The following is a 22,173-nucleotide window of genomic DNA, read 5'->3' on the forward strand; positions in this document are numbered from 1 at the left end:
CTGTGTATTTTTAGGTGTACTTTTAGCTTTGATAGAAATGGGAATATTTCCTCACAATGTGGGCAGGGGTGAGACCTCTTAGCTCTGTGATCTTTCTGCTGTTGCTCTCTGGATGTAGAGAATGTCTCAACATGGTCTCCTGTGTGAACAACATCAGAAGAAACAGTCAGTTGGTGTGATATACATGTCAATCAAATGTATTTTATGAAGCCCTTTTTACATCAGCAGTTGTCACAAAGTGCTTTACAGAAACAGAAAGCCAGCTTAAAACCACAAAGAGCAAGCAATGCAAATGTAGCAGCAAAGTGGCCACGAAAAACTCCACAGCAAGAAGGAACCAAGGAAGAAACGTAAAGAGGAACCAGGCTCAAATGGGTGGCCAGTCCTCTTCTGGCTGTACCGGGTGACATGTATTCATATCAGCAGGCTGGTAACATATGTATCCATATCAGTAGGCTGGTACTGTATGTATTCATATCAGTAGGCTGGTAACATATGTATTCATATCAGTAGGCTGGTAACATATGTATTCATATCAGTAGGCTGTACAATAGAAAAGGGGAATAAAACTATTCTAAAAGTGGGTAAAAGCCATATCATCCTCCACTCACTATCTAAGGGTTAGTAACCAGGCTTTATCACATCCGACCGTGATTAGGAGTCCCATAGGGTGGCGATCAATTGGACCAGCATCGTCCGGGTTTGGCCCGGGAGGTAGGCCGTCAATGTAAATAATAATTTGTTCTTAACTGACTTGCCTAGATAAAAGGTAAAATATTTTTTTAAATACTAATTTTGTAGAACTTTAAAATACTGGCAGCGTGTCTACTTCACTTCTTTATTCTACTCTCTGATCACTCAGGATAGCCCAGTGAATTAAACACATGCTGGCAATGCTGGTATGCAAGTCTGAGTAGCATGAAATAATATCTACCTTCTCATTGAAACAGTTCATCATGAAACAGTTCTACTGCAACTTTTCATGCACAGTGGGAAGTTGAAAGGAACAACAAATTTAGATAGAACCTGGTCTTACCATGAGAAACAGATTTCCCAATCTTCTCCTCCTCTTCTTCATCTTTAATGTTGACATTCAGCTCCAGTGTTTGACTGCAGTCTTCCAGCTTCACTGATGCCATCTCTGGATCCTGCGGTACAAACTGGGCTCCACTGTCACAATCAGGACCCAGTGACTGTAGGTTTGGGCTCACTGTGGAAGGAGAGAAGCAGGCTGGGTTTGTCCTCATCTGCTCATCATCATCTACTCATCTATCACTCCAGTGTTCATCTGCTAAATTGTAATCACTTTGCTACTATGGCCTATTTATTGCCATACCTCCTCATGCCATTTGCACACACTGTATATAGACTTTGTTTTCTATTGTGTTATTGACTGTGTTGTTTCTGTTGCACTGCTATGCTTTATCTTGGCCAGGTCGCAGTTGTAAATGAAAACTTGTTCTCAACTAGCCTACCTGGTTAAATAAAGGTGTTCTCAACTAGCCTACCTGGTTAAATAAAGTTGAAATAAAAATTAAACAAATAAATTGATGGATTATAGACAAGGTTGTTTATATTGACCTCAGATTCTCAGTTTATCCGTGTCAAAGTAGTCTGTCATTTTGGTCATCTGTGAGGTATTAAAAATGATTCTGCCAACGTCTCCAGTCATCCAAAATGATGTAGAACTGCATGAAAATCTGTAGAATTCGTCAGGATGTTGATTTTGGCCTTTGGAATAGACCACAACACCTGAACAGGATCGATACATCCGAACATCACACCTGCTAGACAGGAATGTCAGTGTTTTGCCATGGCCAACGAAGAGCCCGGATCTCAATCCCATTGAGCAGGTCTGGGACTTGTAGGATCGGAGGGTGAGGGATAGGGCCATTCCCCCAGGAAATGTCCAGGATCTTGCAGGTGCCTTGGTGGAAGAGTGGGGTAACATCTCACAGCAAGAACTGGCAAATCTGATACAGTCCATGAGGAGGAGATGCACTGTAGTACTTAATGCAGCTGGTGGCCACATCAGATACTGACTGTTACTTTTGATTTTGACCCCCCTTTGTTCAGGGACACATTATTCCATTTCTGTTTGTCACATGTCTGTGGAACTTCTTAAGTTTTTGTCTCAGTTGTTGAATCTTATTATGTTCATACAAATATTTACACATTAAGTTTGCTGAAAATAAAACGCAGTTGACAGTGAGAGGTCGTTTATTTTTTTGCCGAGTTTATTTTGAACTTGTCAGCTCAGGGATTCGTTCCAGCAACCTTTAGATTACTGGCCCATCTCTCCAACCACTAGGCTACCTGTACGTAATTCATATCAGTAGGCTGCTCAATACAAAAGGAGAATAAAACTAATCTAAAACTATCCCATAAGTCAAAAAGATGAGCCATATCATCCTCCACTCACTATCACAAGGGTTAGTAACTACACAGACTAATTTCATATCCTCGACCACTCACTATCACAAGGGTTAGTAACTACAGACTCATTTCATATCATCCTCCACTCACTATCACAAGGGTTAGAAACTACACACACTAATTTCATAGAACTTTAAAACACTGGCAGTTTGTCTACTTCACTTCTTTAGTCTACTCTCTGATCACTCCAGATAGACCAGTGAATAAAACAAATGCTGGCAATACTGGTGTCAAACCAGGCAAGTCTGAGTACCATGAAATAACATCTACCTTCTCATTGAAACAGTTCATCATGAAACAGTTCTACAGCAACTTTTCATAAACAGTGGGAAGTTGGAATGAAAAACAAACTTAGTTAGTTAGAACCTGCTCTTACCATGAGAAACAGATGTCCCAATCTCCTCCTCCTCTTCTTCATCTTTAATGTTGACATTCAGCTCCAGTGTTTGACTGCAGTCTTCCAGCTTCACTGATGCCATCTCTGGATCCTGCAGAGCAAACTGGGCTCCACTGTCACAATCAGGACCCAGTGACTGTAGGTTTGGACTCAGTGTGGAAGGAGAGAGGCAGGCTGGGTTTGTCCTCACTATTGATGTTACCGGCCTCATACCTGAGTCAGCAAGTAGTTTAAGAGAAGCAGACAAAAAAGTAATTTTCTTGACAGAACTGAACTTTCTTTATTCTCTATTAAATATATTATATTTTTTCTTGTTCAATTATCTAATTCAATTCACTTGGACTGAAATAGTTGCCGATACTCATTTTGGGTGCCGGTACTGTTTATATTTACAGTGGGGAGTATTTGATACACTGCCGATTTTGCAGGTTTTCCTACTTAGAAAGCATGTAGAGGTCTGTAATTTTTTTAAATCATAGGTACACTTCAACTGTGAGAGACGGAATCTAAAACAAAAATCCAGAAAATCACATTGTATGATTTTTAAGTAATTCATTTGCATTTTATTGCATGACATAAGTATTTGATACATCAGAAAAGCAGAACTTAATATTTGGTACAGAAACATTTGTTTGCAATAACAGAGATCATACGTTTCCTGTAGTTCTTGACCAGGTTTGCACACACTGCAGCAGGGATTTTGGCCCACTCCTCCATACAGACCTTCTCCAGATCCTTCAGGTTTCGGGGCTGTCACTGGGCAATACGGACTTTCAGCTCCCTCCAAAGATTGTCTATTGGGTTCAGGTCTTGAGACTGGCTAGGCCACTCCAGGACCTTGAGATGCTTCTTACGAAGCCACTCCTTAGTTGCCCTGGCTGTGTGTTTTGGGTCGTTGTCATGCTGGAAGACCCAGCCACGACCCATCTTCAATGCTCTTACTGAGGGAAGGAGGTTGTTGGCCAAATCTCGCGATACATGGCCCCATCCATCCTCCCCTCAATACGGTGCAGTCGTCCTGTCCCCTTTGCAGAAAAGTATCCCCAAAGAATGATGTTTCCACCTCCATGCTTCATGGTTGGGATGGTGTTCTTGGGGTTGTACTCATCCTTCTTCTTCCTCCAAACACAGAGAGTGGAGTTTAGACCAAAGAGCTCTATTTTTGTCTCATCAGACCACATGACCTTCTCCCATTCCTCCTCTGGATCATCCAGATGGTCATTGGCAAACTTCAGATGGGCCTGGAGATGTGCTAGCTTGAGCAGGATTTTAATCCATGACGGCGTAGTGTGTTACTAATGGTTTTCTTGGAGACTGTGGTCCCAGCTCTCTTCAGGACTTTGACCAGGTCCTGCCGTGTAGTTCTGGGCTGATCCCTCACCTTCCTCATGATCATTGATGCCCCACGAGGTGAGATCTTGCATGGAGCCCCAGACCGAGGGTGATTGACCGTCATCTTGAACTTCTTCCAATTTTGAATAATTGCGCCAACAGTTGTTGTCTTCTCACCAAGCTGCTTGCTTATTGTCCTGTAGCCCATCCCAGCCCTGTGCAGGTCTACAATTGTATCCCTGATGTCCTTACACAGCTCTCTGGTCTTGGCCATTGTGGAGAGGTTGGAGTCTGTTTGATTGAGTATGTGGACAGGTGTCTTTTATACAGGTAACGAGTTCAAACAGGTGCAGTTAATACAGGTAATGAGTGGAGAACAGGAGGGCTTCTTAAAGAAAAACTAACAGGTCTGTGAGAGCCGGAATTCTTACTGGTTGGTAGGTGATCAAATACTTATGTCATGCAATAAAATGCAAAATAATTACTTAAAAATCATACAATGTGATTTTCTGGATTTTTGTTTTAGATTCCATCTCTCACAGTTGAAGTGTACCTATGATAAAAATTACAGACCTCTACATGCTTTGTAAGTAGGAAAACCTGCAAATCGGCAGTGTATCAAATACTTGTTCTCCCCACTGTAGGTGCAGGAGCTCCACAATACTTTTGAGCTAAAACTTAACCTGTCGTAGATAAATGCATAAATTACTCAAAAACCATTTAGTACAAGGTTACGGTTTGTTTTAGGCAGCACTATGTGCTATTTTCATTAATAACCTTTATTCACGGTTTTACTTCAAAAAACAATTGTATTTCCTGTTCACACCATAGTAATGTTTATAGATCAACACAAACTGAATGTGTCAATATTATTACACATGTAGAAAATATAATCATTACATTTGGTTTCAAAACAGTAGTGCAACTGTAAAATTGTCTCCCTCTGCTGCATCCACACTGTCTGCACTGAAATCCGTTGACGCAGACCGTGCCGCCATTTAACCAGCTTGAGAATTTTTCCTTTCATGGAGATCTACGAACAATTCCTTCGACCTCATGGCTTGGTTTTTGCTCTGAAACCCACTGTCAAATGTGGAACCTTATATAGGCAGGTGTGTGCATTTCCAAATCATGTCCAATCAATTGAATTTACCACAGGTTGACAACAATCAAGTTGAAGAAATATCTCAAGGATGATCAATGGAAACAAGATGCTCAATGTCGAGTCTCATAGCAAAGGGTCTGAATACTTATGTAAATAAGGCATTTGTTTTACGTTTTTTATAAATGTTTAAACATTTCTAAAACACTGCGTTTGCTTTGTCATTATGGGGTATTGTGGGTAGATTGATGAGGAACGTTTTTCATTTAATCCATTTTACAATAAGGCTGTAACGTAACAAAATGTGGAAAAAGTCAAGGGGTCTGAATACTTTCCGAATGTGTATGCATACATATGAGTAGGCTGGTACTGTATGTATTCATATCAGTAGGCTGTGCAATACAAAAGGGGAATAAAACTATTCTAAAACTATCTCATAAGTCATGAAAATTATGAGCCATATCATCCTCCACTCACTATCACAAGGGTTAGAAACTACACAGACTCACTTCATAGAACTTTAAAACACTGGCAGTTTGTCTACTTCACTTCTTTAGTCTACTCTCTGAGCACTCCAGGTAGCCCAGTGAATAAAACAAATGCTGACAATACTGGTGTCAAACCACCAAGTCTCAATAGCATGAAATAACATCTACCTTCTAATTGAAACAGTTCATCATGAAATCCTGCCCTGCCTTTCTAAAGTCTTCGAAAGCCAAGTTACCTTCTCTGCTATGCAATCTGGTTTCCGAGTTGGTCATGGGTGCACCTCAGCCACGCTCAAAGTCCTGAACGATATCATAACCACCATCGATAACAGACAGTACTGTGCAGCCATCTTCATCGATCTGGCCAAGGCTTTCAATGTCAAATTGGAGGGCCTGTTGTCTGGACCTCTGGCAGTCTCTATGAGGGTGCCACAGGGTTAAATTCTCAGGCCGACTCTTTTCTCTGTATATATCAATGATGTAGCTCTTGCTGCTGGTGATTCTCTACGCAGACAACACCATTCTGTATACTTTGGACACTGTGTTAACAAACCTCCAGATGAGCTTAAATGCCATACAACACTCCTTCCAAGGCCTCCAACTGCTCTTAAATGCTAGTAAAAACTAAATGCATGCTCTTCAACCGATCGCTGACCGCACCCGCCCGCCCGACTAGCATCACTACTCTATACCTACAAATACCTAGGTGTCTGGTTAGACTGTAAACTCTCCTTCTAGACTCACATTAAGCATCTCCAAACCAAAATTAAATCTAGAATCGGCTCCTATTTCGCAACAAAGCCTCCTTCATTCATGCTGCCGAACATACCCTCGTAAAACTGACTATCCTACCGATCCTTGACTTTGGCGACGTCATTTACAAAATAGCCTTGAACACTCTACTCAGCAAATTGGATGTAGTCTATCACAGTCTCGTCTGTTTTGTCACCAAAGCCCCATATACTACCCACCACTGCGACCTGTACGCTCTTGTTGGCTGGGCCCTTGCTTCATATTGGTCACAAAACCCACTGGCTCCAGGTCATCAATACGTCTTTGCTAGGTAAAGCCCCGCCTTATCTCAGCTCACTGGTCACCATAGCAACACCCACCCGTAGCAAGCGATCCAGCAGGTATATTTCACTGGTCATCCCCAAAGCCAAGTCCTCATTTGGCCACATGTTCTTCCAGTTCTCTGCTGCCAATGACTGGAACAAATGGCAAAAATCACTTTAGCTGGAGACATATCTCCCTCACTAACTTTAAGCATCAGCTGTCAGAGCAGCTTACCGATCACTGCACCTGTACACAGCCCATCTGTAAATAGCCCACCCCAACTACCTCATCCCCATATTGCTATTTATTTTTGCTCTTTTGCACCCCAGTATCTCTACTTGCACATCCATCCCTCTAGTGTTAATACTAAATTGTAATTATTTCGCCACTATGGCCTATTTATTTCCTTACCTCCCTAATCTTACTACATTTTCACACACTGCATATAGATTTTTCTATTGTGTTATTGACTGTACGTTTGTTTATCCCATGTGTAACTCTGTGTTTGTGTCGCACTGCTTTGCTTTATCTTGGCCAGGTCGCAGTTGTAAATGAGAACTTGTTCTCACCTAGCCCACCTGGTTAAATAAAGGTGAAATAAAATGAAACAGTTCTACAGCAACTTTTCCTGCACAGTGGGAAGTTGGAATGAAAAACACCAACTTAGTTAGACAGAACCTGCTCTTACCATGAGAAACAGATATTCCAATCTCCTCCTCCTCTTCTTCATCTTTAATGATGACATTCAGCTCCAGTGTTTGACTGCAGTCTTCCAGCTTCACTGATGCCATCTCTGGATCCTGCAGTGCAAACTGGGCTCCACTGTCACAATCTGGACCCAGTGACTGTAGGTTTGGACTCAGTGTGGAAGGAGAGAGGCAGGTTGGGTTTGTCCTCACTGTTGATATTACTGGCCTCAGACTTAATCTGAGTCAGCCAGTAGTAATAAAGAGAAACGGACACAAAAGTTAGTGCCAGAACTGTCAAGACTTATTTTATTCTCTAAAAATATGGTTTATTTTAGGTGCAGGAGCTCCACAATACTGTTGAGCTAATATTCTATAAGAGGAACATGAGCTCAAACAGTAAACATTTGAGGTGACGGTAATCAGCTCCGGTGAGCTCCTGTCCAAGACAAGCACTGATCTCATTTCAATAGATGAGGTAGCTAAGCATTGACAAAACATTAATTAATTCACATTAGACAAAGTATACACTTTAAATTAGGCTACAAACTGTAAATGCAGTTAATCTATAGTAGATTTCCTGAATTCACATAAATGCCTCAAAAACCATTCAGTACAAGTTTGCAGTGTTTTAGGCAGCACTATGTACTATTTTCCTGAATAACCTGGTCTTCACTGTATTATTCATATCAAAAACCAATAGTATTTCCGTTCACACCATAGTACCATTTATAGATAGACAGAAACAACTGAATATCTCTGAATATTAGTACACATGTAGAAAACTGATAATCATTACATTCAGCTCCAAAACAGTAGTGCAACGGTCAAATGGTCCATCTCTGCTGCACCGAAGTGCGTTGATGCAGACCGAGGGGGAACCGCCATTTTACAATTTCGTGAATTTGACACAAAACCAAAAACGACATGTAAAACGAACCCAGAAATCTCAAATAAATTGATCCTTAATGAAATGACCTTGACAAAATGATATACATCCACTCAGACTAACCCAAAGTCACTATGTGATTTGTAAAAAAAAAAGTGATCACGTTCACTCACGCGTTTTGACATACAAATAGCACATAAAACCGTTATCAAACGTGATAATAACTTGACGTATTCGTTACCTAGCATGTTATGACATGTTCTTTAGATATTATAACGTGCTATTACATACCAGTAGTAATACATAGACACGGACACAGAAGTTGTCGTCTCGACTGCACAATTCTGACGTATCCTTTATTCTGAAGAATGATGCGCGCCTGCGCGGAACTTCCTGTTCCCCACTACCAGTTTCTAAACCCAGAGACGTAACAACGCGAGACTTCAGAGAACGCTTGTGAAGCGGACCAAGCATGGGTTTGACAAGTCAATGAGAGAAGTGAACAATTCTGATACTTTTGCAGCGGCTAATGGGGATCCTAATAAATACCAAAAATATTCCGTCGGCACACACTTGAAACATGGCCATTCGTTTATCAATGTCATAACTGCAATGGCTTATTCACAATAGCTCTAACTGCATATGAAACATCCTAGCATCACTGGTAGCCTAGTGGTTATTGCGTTGGGTTGCTGGATCGAAACCCCGAGCTGACAAGATAAAAAATCTGTCGTTCTGTTCCTGAACAAGACAGTTAATCCACTGTTCCTTAGTTGGCCGTCATTGTAAATAAGATTTTTTTTTAACTGACTTGCCTAGTTTAAATAAAGTTGTTTTTTTTATCACATGAGTTGGTTGCAGCGGCTAATGGAGATCCTAATAAATACCAAAAATATTCCGTCGACACACTTTAAATATGGCCATTCTTTTACCAATTTCATAACTGCAGTGGTTTATTCGCGTATCTTACATATTGCAGCATCACATGAGTAGGCAGACACTCTTCACTCTTTCAACGAAACTCCAGATATAACACATTTTATCGGTGCCCTGCTCCGAAAAACAATGCTCTCTCCTACTCTTCTGAGACGCATGATAATCAAAACAAAACCATTACTGGTCACTCTGACAGACTCTACCTTTCACCATGCCTCCTTTACCATCTTCCTGACCTCAAATGATCACCCAAAAATACATAATTTTTGATGAATCGCGCTCCAAAAGAAACCAATGTTCGCTTACAACCTTTGGTCGGTTTGCTCCATTTTTCGTCGTCTCGGTCTTCCATTCCTTCTGACCAACTTTACTCAACTGGGAGATATCAGACTTGAACAGCACTTCCGCTTCGCCATATTTCCCTCCCCAAAACCAGACTGAATCCTGCATTGAAAAAAGCCCAAAACTTCAGGTTAAAGGGGAATTTCACCGTGGCTTTGCCATGGCACCAGTGGCGACGTCCACGGACGGTGAATTTCGGCTCTATCAGGTCCATCCATCATTGACTTTATTTAGCCCAAAATTGTCCGTCTGTTTTGATCAAAATCTAGCTGAAGGTCAGGCTGATCAGCTTGTACTCATTGAAATGCATTAGATACACGAATACAACTATATTGCATATAGTATAAGTTTGATTATCTTTTTTATATACACAATATCATGAAATATTGATTTAAAATACATTTTAAAAATATAATATCTTGTTAGATGTTCTGATATAGACAGAATGACCTGTAATTTCAAATCATTAGTTTACAATCTCACAATGGAATTGATTACAATTTATAACCGTCATGCCTCAAAACTGGGAGAAGCAGAACGAAAGAGCAAGTCATTCACCCGACATTTGTTCCTCATGACGGCAACACAATGATAATTGTAAACATCAACATTTCTGAAAACGTTTCTAATTTGATATTGATATTTTATATTATTTTCTCTAGGCTAACATAATAAACTCTGGTTGGATACCTGCATGCTAGCTAGCTAACGTTAACACTAACTTATTTGCTAACTAGATAGTAATGCGGGAAAGCAGGGTTAACATATTTGATGGTTGTAACGGGTAACATGTGGTGGCAATTTCTAAAAACCTTAATTAACCTATATAAGGACATCTCAATCAAAAGTAGCCAATTCGAAACTTTCACAGCCAATATTTAAAGCGGAATCCTGAACCTGGCCTTCTTCCTCACTCGAGTTTGTTCCCCGCTCCCCATAATCTGTCCTGCCTCAATTCCACTTTCTCCACTTGGTCCAAACTATAATTATGTCCAAGAGCCATAAACTCCCTTGATGGTCTCTTCTGGCTCCATGCCTGTTCCAAACGGTCTGCTCATATACATCCGGGGCCTCTTGCAGCTGCCTGACTGTGTCCATAGTTAGTTCATCTTGCGTTTCTCCAGTTCTCTGCACCATCTGTTGTGCCGTGTAACCTCCAGCTTCTTTGGCTGCTTGGTCTGCCCTGTCGTTGCCTCGTCTCACACTGGTGCCCTCTTTACTGTGCCCTTTACATTTCACGATGGCCACATTCCTTGGCAGCTGTATTGCTTCAATTAGTCGTTGCACTTCCTGTTTGTGTTTTATGGGTTCGTTTGAGCTGGACAGGTAGCCCCTCCTCATCCATTGTGGGCCATCTATATGTGCAATGCCATGTGCTTATGCAGAATCTGTGTAGATGTTCACTCTTTTCCCTTTGCTCAGTTCCAGAGCTCTTCTTAGTGTTCGGAGTTCAGCCAGCTGGGCTGAGGCCTCAGATGGGTCCAATCTCTTTGCTTCTACCACCTTGTGTGTTCCTGTCCCTCCTCCTTGCTTCACCACTGCATATGCTGCTATGTTACCTTCTCCTGGTGTCTGTGACCTGTAACAACAACCGTCCTTCCAACTGGACATTCGAGGTCCATCCTGACCTTTACTTGTTTTGTTGCCCTTACTTCACAAATGTGCGGTTCTCCGTTTCCCATCCCATCCGTCATGTTGTTTACTTCTGTCACATAGGTGAAGTGCTTGGCCGTGATCGTTTTTTGTGATGTTCGACTTCCTCTTGCTCCATAGGGTGAACAGTTTGGAGCCAATAAAGGCGGTCACCCCGTGATCTGTGTTGATTTCCAGAGGATGTCTCATAACGATATGAGCTGTTTTCCCTATTGCCTTAGACAGGGCAGCAATGTGTCTCGCGCAATCAGTTTGGCCACATTCAATGTTGTCCAGTTGTGCACTGTAGTAATGCAGCTTGTTGCCACGCCCTCTGAGCACATATAAGGGACTGCTATGTACAATAGGTCGTCTCTCGGTCATGTCTTCATACCATGCTTCTTCATATATCTCTTCCTTTTCCTTGGAGTAGTTCATGGTAACATGTGGTGGGTCGTCCGGTGGGTAGTAAGCATTCAGTGTTTGTATCCATGGTTTCCACCTCTGGAAAGTACGACAGACACGTGGAGTGTCTGGGTCACAATCCAGGAGCCTGAGCCAGTATATATGTGATTTCTCTTCCGGTTCTTCTGTATCCCCCAAATACAACATTCGGGGAGGGTCAAGCTTTTCGGTCATCAGCATCGGCATTAGTTTGGCTGGTTTGTGACATGCATACCCTGTCCATTGCAGCATATGCTACAGCCAAGTTTAGAGAGTAGGTCCCTTCCCATCAAACCGATGGAACATTCCAGGTTGTATAGGAATTGATGGGTGACTTTCAGGTCATCCCAGTACACATCCAGTGGCACGGTAAATGGCTTTCTCATAATATTTTCCGAGACCCCTGAGAAAGCTTGCGTCTTGGTGGTAAGGGGGTATGATGCTTGCACAGAAGACCACGTGCATCCTGTGTCAATCAACATACTCTGCTGTTTACCCCCAATCATGCAATTTTAACTACTGGTTCCTCACTAGGCGGAAATGTGTAGTTGGTGGTGTTATTTACGTTAACTGGGGTCTCTGGGCAGCTTCATTGATGAGGTCTGGTTTCTTGGCCTAGCCAGGCCATACTTGGGATCAAGCTTGGATTAGGAAGTTGTTGCCCCAGCAGGCATACCGGGACCAGATGGCTGCTGCTGGTAGTATGGCTGTTGAGGCTGGTGACCACCTCCATATCCGCCCCAATTTCCCCGCCCACGTGGTGCCCAGTTACTGCGTCCCCGTGGGGGCCCAGAATATCCCCTGCCCCTTGTTAGGCCTTGTTGATATGCAGGGGTCGTCCACAGTTCCTGGCATAGTGGCCATTTCCTCCACATCTGTAACACATCATAATAATTGTGTAATTTTGTTTTATTTTTTTATTTTACCTTTATTTAACCAGGCAAGTCAGTTAAGAACAAATTCTTATTTTCAATGACGGCCTGGGAACAGTGGGTTAACTGCCTGTTCAGGGGCAGAACGACAGATTTGTACCTTGTCAGCTCGGGGGTTTGAACTCGCAACCTTCCGGTTAGAGTGTCCAACACTCTAACCACTAGGCTACCCAGTGTCCCCCATTGCCACCTGTTCCTCCTTGCTGCTTTCTCACTTCCTCATTCAGTCTATGTTCCTCTTCCATTCTATCTAGAGTTTGCTTCATGCGCCTCAGCTGTAGCTCCTCCCATACTCTCCTTCGTTCTCTCTCTTTCTCTCGTGTCTGGGTCAGGCTGTCTTCTGTCCATACCTGACCCCTGTCGTTTACACTTTCTCTGTCCATCTCTGCGCTTCCCGAGCATCCATTCCCATGGCTGCCCTCCATACTGTGTTGTTCGCTTGTGCACTCCCTCCCTTTTTCCTCTCTCTGTATTCTGCTCAGCTCCGTTATCCCATCTCTCAGGGAGCGGGATGCTGTTAGTAGCGCATCAATTTCCGGCCCTCGGTCTTGAGCCAAAGGGACCCAAGCTTGGTCGTGATGCCCTTCTGGTCTCTTGTTATAATTGTTGTTACATCCAGTACTGGGGCCATCAACTCCGACCCTTCATAGGATGGGGGCTCAGGGGCTGTGGGTAGTTGGGGATATAATCTCCCCGTGGAGCTGGGCTTGGGTGTGGATGGTGTAGACTCGCTGCACATTTCCCGCAGCTTCTCCAGCATTGCCAACCCAATTTTCTCCTTCAGTTTGGCCTTTTCCATTGCATCTCTTATCTTCCCTTTATTTGGTTCCCCCCTGCTTCCATTCGGTGCTTGTCTTATGCACTTTCCGTTTGAGCGAGTCTAGGATGCGACCCGGCTCGCCCTCTGCAGGGAGCCCGGTGGGGGAGAAGATATAGCCTTCCTCAATCCATTCTTTATACATCGTTTCACCCCGCTGCTTCCATTCCATGCCTTCTTTACCACCATTCACTTTCAAGGTGGATTTCAATGTTTTCGATACTTTTTCAATAGTTAAGCATTCCATGGTGGGGTGTTGTCGGTTTGTTATCTGCTATACGTTTATTCGCTCTTACGTCGACCACACCCGTCGCCTCGTCTCCGTACCTAGTGTATATCTTATCTATTACTCAGTGGCTCAATTAATGTTTAACGTATGTTCAGATGTTGATTATGTAATTCTACAATATTAGTATGGTTCAAACGTCATAATATAAATCTACACACAGAATTTTACGTTAATAGAGTTTAACACTTTTTCCAATAGTCATGCACACCCCCTCAATATTCAATGATATAACTCTGTGCAAACATCTCATCTGCAAGCCCGCGACTTTTTAAACATTCTCACCGGTACCAGCTCCAACTGAAATAACTAATGTACCAGCTCCAACTGAAATAACTAATGTACCAGCTCCAACTGAAATAACTAATGTACCAGCTCCAACTGAAATAACTAATGTACCAGCTCCAACTGAAATAACTAATGTACCAGCTCCAACTGAAATAACTAATGTACCAGCTCCAACTGAAATAACTAATGTACCAGCTCCAACTGAAATAACTAATGTACCAGCTCCAACTGAAATAACTAATGTACCAGCTCCAACTGAAATAACTAATGTACCAGCTCCAACTGAAATAACTAATGTACCAGCTCCAACTGAAATAACTAATGTACCAGCTCCAACTGAAATAACTAATGTACCAGCTCCAACTGAAATGACTAATGTACCAGCTCCAACTGAAATGACTAATGTACCAGCTCCAACTGAAATAACTAATGTACCAGCTCCAACTGAAATAACTCATGTACCAGCTCCAACTGAAATAACTAATGTACCAGCTCCAACTGAAATAACTAATGTACCAGCTCCAACTGAAATAACTAATGTACCAGCTCCAACTGAAATGACTAATGTACCAGCTCCAACTGAAATAACTAATGTACCAGCTCCAACTGAAATAACTAATGTACCAGCTCCAACTGAAATAACTAATGTACCAGCTCCAACTGAAATAACTAATGTACCAGCTCCAACTGAAATAACTAATGTACCAGCTCCAACTGAAATAACTAATGTACCAGCTCCAACTGAAATGACTAATGTACCAGCTCCAACTGAAATAACTAATGTACCAGCTCCAACTTAAATAACTAATGTACCAGCTCCAACTGAAATAACTAATGTACCAGCTCCAACTGAAATAACTAATGTACCAGCTCCAACTGAAATAACTAATGTACCAGCTCCAACTGAAATAACTAATGTACCAGCTCCAACTGAAATGACTAATGTACCAGCTCCAACTGAAATAACTAATGTACCAGCTCCAACTGAAATAACTAATGTACCAGCTCCAACTGAAATAACTAATGTACCAGCTCCAACTGAAATAACTAATGTACCAGCTCCAACTGAAATAACTAATGTACCAGCTCCAACTGAAATAACTAATGTACCAGCTCCAACTGAAATAACTAATCTACCAGCTCCAACTGAAATAACTAATGTACCAGCTCCAACTGAAATAACTAATGTACCAGCTCCAACTGAAATAACGAATGTACCAGCTCCAACTGAAATAACTAATGTACCAGCTCCAACTGAAATAACTAATGTACCAGCTCCAACTGAAATAACTAATGTACCAGCTCCAACTGAAATAACTAATGTACCAGCTCCAACTGAAATAACTAATGTACCAGCTCCAACTGAAATAACTAATGTACCAGCTCCAACTGAAATAACTAATGTACCAGCTCCAACTGAAATAACTAATGTACCAGCTCCAACTGAAATAACTAATGTACCAGCTCCAACTGAAATGACTAATGTACCAGCTCCAACTGAAATAACTAATGTACCAGCTCCAACTGAAATAACTAATGTACCAGCTCCAACTGAAATAACTAATGTACCAGCTCCAACTGAAATAACTAATGTACCAGCTCCAACTGAAATAACTAATGTACCAGCTCCAACTGAAATAACTAATGTACCAGCTCCAACTGAAATAACTAATCTACCAGCTCCAACTGAAATAACTAATGTACCAGCTCCAACTGAAATAACTAATGTACCAGCTCCAACTGAAATAACGAATGTACCAGCTCCAACTGAAATAACTAATGTACCAGCTCCAACTGAAATAACTAATGTACCAGCTCCAACTGAAATAACTAATGTACCAGCTCCAACTGAAATTACTAATGTACCAGCTCCAACTGAAATGACTAATGTACCAGCTCCAACTGAAATAACTAATGTACCAGCTCCAACTGAAATAACTAATGTACCAGCTCCAACTGAAATAACTAATGTACCAGCTCCAACTGAAATAACTAATGTACCAGCTCCAACTGAAATAACTAATGTACCAGCTCCAACTGAAATGACTAATGTACCAGCTCCAACTGAAATAACTAATGTACCAGCTCCAACTGAAATAACTAATGTACCAGCTCCAACTGAAATAACTAATGTACCAGCTCCAACTGAAATAACTAATGTCCCAGCTCCAACTGAAATAACTAATGTACCAGCTCCAACTGAAATAACTAATGTACCAGCTCCAACTGAAATAACTAATGTACCAGCTCCAACTGAAATAACTAATGTACCAGCTCCAACTGAAATAACTAATGTACCAGCTCCAACTGAAATAACTAATGTACCAGCTCCAACTGAAATAACTAATGTCCCACACTCGCTTGGCAGGCTCAAATTAATACAACTCAGACATCTCATCTGAAGGTCCCCGACCTCATTCATACCGATATTAGTCCCCGACTGAATATCAAGCGTATTTCATGCACACGATTTGAGTCTCACAAATCGTCATTCACGCCAGTAAGCTTCAACGTACACCCTACAAATCTTAATTCACGCCAGTAAGCTTCAATTTACACCATATGAACGTAATACACTTCATTCACTGTTACATCAATTCCCACCCTCAGTCATACTTTAAAAATAGGGCATCTCGCCCTTTAAACATTCACACTTGGCATCTCACCTAGTACATTACATTAGTTCGTTATGTCATAGAATATGTGGCCAGTCAACATTGCATTTACCACTGCGTATCTCCAGTGACTTGTTTTTATCAATGTAAATGTGTTATAATTTGGTTACTTACGTCAGACAGGTATTCTCACAAAATAAATTTGGATAATGCCAATATGCAGAATTTCAGTTATTACAATAGGTATCTGCTTACCTTTTTAGTAGACCGGTCTTTTTGTGAGAAACACCGTCCGACGACAGTATTGGCCAATCGGGTGGCACACCAATGTCCAGTGGGGTCTTTAACCGGATCACGTCGGGTCACCATGTTAGAGTTGCGTTTTTCGAATCCGGTATCAGGAAGAATAAAAGTCAGAATCTGTCGTTAATTATCTTTAATTAAATTCAAGCAATAAATGGTAAATGCAATTTTCGTATATACGGGCTCTCTGTCCCACCCTGCAGGGCAAACAGAGAACTGTTTGGATGTACGCAAACAGATGTTCTTATACTGTGATAGACAGTTCCAACCCGTCTGTTGGCCTATCACAGTAGAGGCTGAGCGTGGTTTTAGACTTGCTCAGACTAGTCCTAATCTCTTGGTGCTTCTTGGAGTCCTCCCTCCATTGATGTATAGATCCTTACTGTTCTGGTATCGCAGCCTAGTTATAACAGTTGCTCAGTTCCTGCTATTGTGTTGTTCAGTATTTTTCCATCTCAGTTAAACCTCCTCATGATGACCACCCCTCCCTATACCTGATTAACCACAACTTTGTAAGATACAGCAAGTCACACCATGTGCTCAATATTGTCACATACAAACACAAGGACAAAGCATCTGCCGGGCTGTTATCTACAGTTTTGCAACATGCAGCAGTCTCAGCATGTTGCTCGGTCCTTGACACACACACACACACACACACACAGACACAGACACAGACACAGACAACTGCTGTTCAAACAATTCAATCTTACGTGATATAGTAGTGGGTTACAGAGCATAGACAGAAAACCTCACAGGGTTCGTACAGAGTCAAGTCAAATTCAAGGACTTTTTCAGGCACTAATATTTATTTACTTGAAGCCCGTGTGAAAACCCTGAATTATAGATAAATATAGAAACAACTGAATGTGTCTGAATATTAGTACACATGTAAAGAACTGATAATCATTAAATTCAGCTTCAGAACTGTAGAGCAACTGAAATGTTCTCTCTCTGATGAGGCACTACCTGCACTGAAGTCCGTTGATGCAGACCTCCTATGGTATCATGGAGCTCCACAAACAAACCTTTAAGGTTCATGTCCGTTTAATTCTATACTAAGAATATAAACCAATAAATACCTATTAAATTCTACCACACCCTCCCCTTCCCCCAAAAACTATTCCACACCCCCCAATAAACTTGGGGTCATTGGGGTCTATATCATTGGGGTCTATATCATGCTGAGACAATCCACCCTTAGGTTATCCAGCTTATCAAAAACCATACCGACAGTAACATCTGTTACCCCCAACAACTCTGCTGCAGTTTACAAGATAACTTTAAATCTGGTATTTCTGCTTTACACAATCCAAGTTGTTGATAACCTTACCAATGAATGCTATGAAGTACATTTTATTCACTATTAAAGTATCCTTTGTCACAGTGCATTTATGGTTCCAATATTTCTGAACAGGCCTCGAAACCATGTCAGGACTAGTAGAAAGACCAGTTCTGACAGTAGGTCCTCTTACTACGGGACCAGCCATGGAAGCTCCATCAGTCTGACAGTAGGTCCTCTTACTACAGGACCAACCATGGAAGCTCCATCAGTCTGACAGTAGGTCCTCTTACTACGGGACCAGCCATGGAAGCTCCATCAGTCTGACAGTAGGTCCTCTTACCACAGGACCAGCCATGGAAGCGCCATCAGTCTGACAGTAGGTCCTCTTACTACGGGACCAAACATGGAAGCTCCATCAGTCTGACAGTAGGTCCTCTTACTACGGGACCAGCCATGGAAGCTCCATCAGTCTGACAGTAGGTCCTCTTACTACGGGACCAGCCATGGAAGCTCCATCAGTCTGACAGTAGGTCCTCTTACTACGGGACCAACCATGTAAGCTCCATCAAAACCTTCTAACACCTCAACAGCACTGATAAGCTTTCACTTCTTTAACCCTCTTTCCTACTGATCAACCTTTAGGCTTCAACCACTCTGTCTCCCTTCACATGTTCTTTAACAATATCATCCATGGACATAGATATTGGGACCTCAGAGATTATTACTCCCTTCAATGTAGCATCAGCTCCAGGGTCATGGCTTCTGAGCTTCGTCCCATTATGATTTTCTATTTGAAGAATCTTCCCTTGCTGAAACTGACTAGCACAATATATTAACAATCTACCATTTCCAATTTTTTATATCACCTTTAAACCAGGTAGGCTAGTTGAGAACAAGTTCTCATTTACACGGGTGAAGCCCAGTTTAACTTCACCTCTCTTTTTATGGCCTTGGTTAACCTTACATCAGAGTGTAAATGAGGCCCTGTGGTCTCCTCAAACATCATCCCAACTTTCCACTGTGACACATTATTACTCTAGCTCCCTACCGTGGGCCTCTTTAGAGTTTCTATACTACATGCGCCACTGCTTCCAGTATCATTATCTCTGTTCTTCCTATGTCTTTCCACTACAGACCATTCACATACTAGGCCCTCATCCTCCCACTCCATATCATCTTTGCTGTTAAATTAGAGACGTATAAATAAATGACTGTTGTGCTTTGTAACTACTTTAACATGTGGAACTGTTGCACTTAAAATGAAAATATTGATTTGACATACAGTTTAAGATTGTAAACATTGATTTGACATATAGTTTAAGATGGTAAACATTGTACAACTTTATGTAGACATCGTCTAACTTCATATAGAATAAATTGCACTTGAAATTAACATTTATTTAAAGTTATTTTATATGCATATTCTAATTTTTTTTCTGAGACAATCACTGAATGAGTTATTGATTTATTTATCTTTAAATGCAATACTTGATATTTTATGTATTTCTATCAAATCAAAACTGGAATTTCTACTCAAAGCAAAGGTTGTAAAAGTATACTAGACATTAATATAATTAATCATACACATTTTGATGTTTCTGTGACAAACGGTGAATTAGTTCTTGATTTAAACAGTTTTAAATGATATTTGATAGATTTTATGCTAGACTTTTATATAATATTTTTGTTTCTGTGACAATTAATGAATTAGTTATTGATTTTGCAATTTAAATTGATTTTTTGCGAATGAATATCTGAATATAAAACCAACTCATGTGATAAAAAAAACAACTTTATTTAAACTAGGCAAGTCAGTTAAAAAAAATCTTATTTACAATGACGGCCAACTAAGGAACAGTGGATTAACTGTCTTGTTCAGGAACAGAACGACAGATTTTTTATCTTGTCAGCTCGGGGTTTCGATCCAGCAACCCAACGCAATAACCACTAGGCTACCAGTGATGCTAGGATGTTTCATATGCAGTTAGAGCTATTGTGAATAAGCCATTGCAGTTATGACATTGATAAAAGAATGGCCATGTTTCAAGTGTGTGCCGACGGAATATTTTTTTTATTTATTAGGATCCGGATTAGCCGCTGCAAAAGTATCAGAATTGTTCACTTCTCTCATTGCCTTGTCAAACCCAGGCTTGGTCTGATTCAAAAGCGTTCTCTGAAGTCTCGCGTTGTTACGTCTCTGGGTTTAGAAACTGGTAGTGGGGGAACAGGAAGTTCCGCGCAGGCGCACATCATTCTTCACAATAAAGGAAACGTCAGAATTGTGCAGTCGAGATAACTACTTCTGTGTCCGTTTCAAATATATGATTACTGGTATGTAATAGCACGTTATAATATCGAAAGAACATGTCATAACATGCTAGGTAACAAGTACGTCAAGGTATGATCACGTTTGATAAAGGTTTTATGTGTTATTTTTGTGTCAAACCGCGTGAGATAACGTGATGAGGTTTTTACAAGTCACAGTTCGAGACTGTGGGTTAGTCTGAGTGGATGTATATCATTTCGTTAAGGTCATTTCATTAACGATCAATTTGTTGTAGCTTTCTGGGTTCGTTTTACATGTCGTTTTTGGTTTTGTATAAAATTCACGAGCTGGTAAAATGGCGGATCCCACTCGGTCTGCATCAACGCTCTTCAGTGCAGGCAGTGAGGTTACAGCAGAGAGGGACCATTTTACGGTTGCGCTAAATTATTAATGTAATCAGTTTTCTACATGTGTACTAATATTCAGAGACATTCTGTTGTTTCTGTCTATCTATACATGTTACTATGGTGTGTAGGAAAATGCATTTCATTTTTGATTGAAATAAGACAGCAAAGACAAGGTTATTCAGGAAAATAGTACATAGTGCTGCCTGAAACATACTACAACCTTGTACTAAATGTTTGAGTAATTTATGCATTTATGTGAATTCAGGAAATCTACTATAGATTAAGTGCATTTAGAGTTGTGTAGCCTAATATAAAGTGTATACTTTGTCTAATGTGAACTAATTCATGTTTTGTTGTCAATGCTTAGCAACCAGATCTATTGAAATGAGATCAGTGCTTGACTTGGACAGGAGCTCACCGGAGCTGAGTACCGGCACCTCAAATTTCTACTGTTTGAGCTCCTGTTACTCTTATAGAATATTAGCTCAACAGTATTGTGGAGCTCCCGAACCTAAATATAAACCATATTTTTAGAGAATTAAGAAAGTGCCAGAACTGTCAAGACTAACCTAAGTGTCTGTTTCTCTTTATTACTACAGGCCGACTCAGATTAAGTCTGAGGCCGGTAACATCAACAGTGAGGACAAACCCAGCCTGCCTCTCTCCTTCCACACTGAGTAGAAACCTACAGTCACTGGGTCCTGATTGGGTCCTGATTGAGCCCAGTTTACACTGCAGGATCCAGAGATGGCATCAGTGAAGCTGGAAGACTGCAGTCAAACATTGGAGCTGAATGTCAACATTAAAGATGAAGAAGAGGAGGAGGAGATTGGGGAATCTGTTAGTCATGGTAAGAGCAGGTTCTGTCTATCCAAGTGTGTGTTCTGGCATAGAGCAGGTTCTGTCTATCCAAGTGTGTGTACTGGCATAGAGCAGGTTCTGTCTATCCAAGTTTGTGTACTGGCATAGAGCAGGTTCTGTCTATCCAAGTTTGTGTACTGGCATAGAGCAGGTTCTGTCTATCCAAGTTTGTGTACTGGCATAGAGCAGGTTCTGTCTATCCAAGTGTGTGTACTGGCATAGAGCAGGTTCTGTCTATCCAAGTTTGTGTACTGGCATAGAGCAGGTTCTGTCTATCCAAGTGTGTGTACTGGCATAGAGCAGGTTCTGTATATCCAAGTTTGTGTACTGGCATAGAGCAGGTTCTGTCTATCCAAGTGTGTGTACTGGCATA

The 22,173-nt window shown here is 41.3% G+C and overlaps 3 protein-coding genes across 21 annotated transcripts in view; 2 read left to right on the forward strand and 1 right to left on the reverse strand.

The window, feature by feature from the left end:
- LOC110517120 (gastrula zinc finger protein XlCGF17.1) overlaps positions 1-8,994 on the reverse strand; it is a 422,438-nt gene extending 413,444 nt beyond the window's left edge. For 3 of the 9 annotated variants that reach the window (XM_036951134.1, XM_036951137.1, XM_036951138.1), the window contains exons 1-4: positions 8,678-8,783; positions 7,500-7,738; positions 2,813-3,046; positions 1,037-1,210 (exon numbers count right to left, since the gene is read on the reverse strand). In XM_036951134.1, the coding sequence (XP_036807029.1) occupies positions 1,037-1,210; positions 2,813-3,046; positions 7,500-7,602 (511 nt within the window). In that variant the 5' untranslated portion in view covers positions 7,603-7,738; positions 8,678-8,783. Of the gene's footprint in view, positions 1-1,036; positions 1,211-2,812; positions 3,047-7,499; positions 7,739-8,677 lie in introns of all 9 variants that reach the window. The other 6 variants (XM_036951155.1, XM_036951143.1, XM_036951151.1 and 3 more) reach the window with 6 other exon arrangements.
- LOC110510710 (zinc finger protein 883-like) overlaps positions 1-22,173 on the forward strand; it is a 586,683-nt gene that overhangs the window by 490,507 nt on the left and 74,003 nt on the right. The gene's annotated exons all lie outside the window — the stretch shown is intronic.
- The window catches only part of LOC110513970 (gastrula zinc finger protein XlCGF17.1-like), a 241,069-nt gene that overhangs the window by 181,534 nt on the left and 37,362 nt on the right, over positions 1-22,173 (forward strand). For 4 of the 6 annotated variants that reach the window (XM_036951190.1, XM_036951185.1, XM_036951189.1 and 1 more), the window contains exon 2: positions 21,539-21,789. In XM_036951190.1, the coding sequence (XP_036807085.1) occupies positions 21,687-21,789 (103 nt within the window). In that variant the 5' untranslated portion in view covers positions 21,539-21,686. Of the gene's footprint in view, positions 1-20,497; positions 20,665-21,538; positions 21,790-22,173 lie in introns of those variants that run through there. The other 2 variants (XM_036951186.1, XM_036951188.1) reach the window with 2 other exon arrangements.

The sequence above is a fragment of the Oncorhynchus mykiss genome, chromosome 18 (genome assembly GCF_013265735.2).
Source record: "Oncorhynchus mykiss isolate Arlee chromosome 18, USDA_OmykA_1.1, whole genome shotgun sequence".
Classification (NCBI taxonomy): domain Eukaryota; kingdom Metazoa; phylum Chordata; class Actinopteri; order Salmoniformes; family Salmonidae; genus Oncorhynchus; species Oncorhynchus mykiss.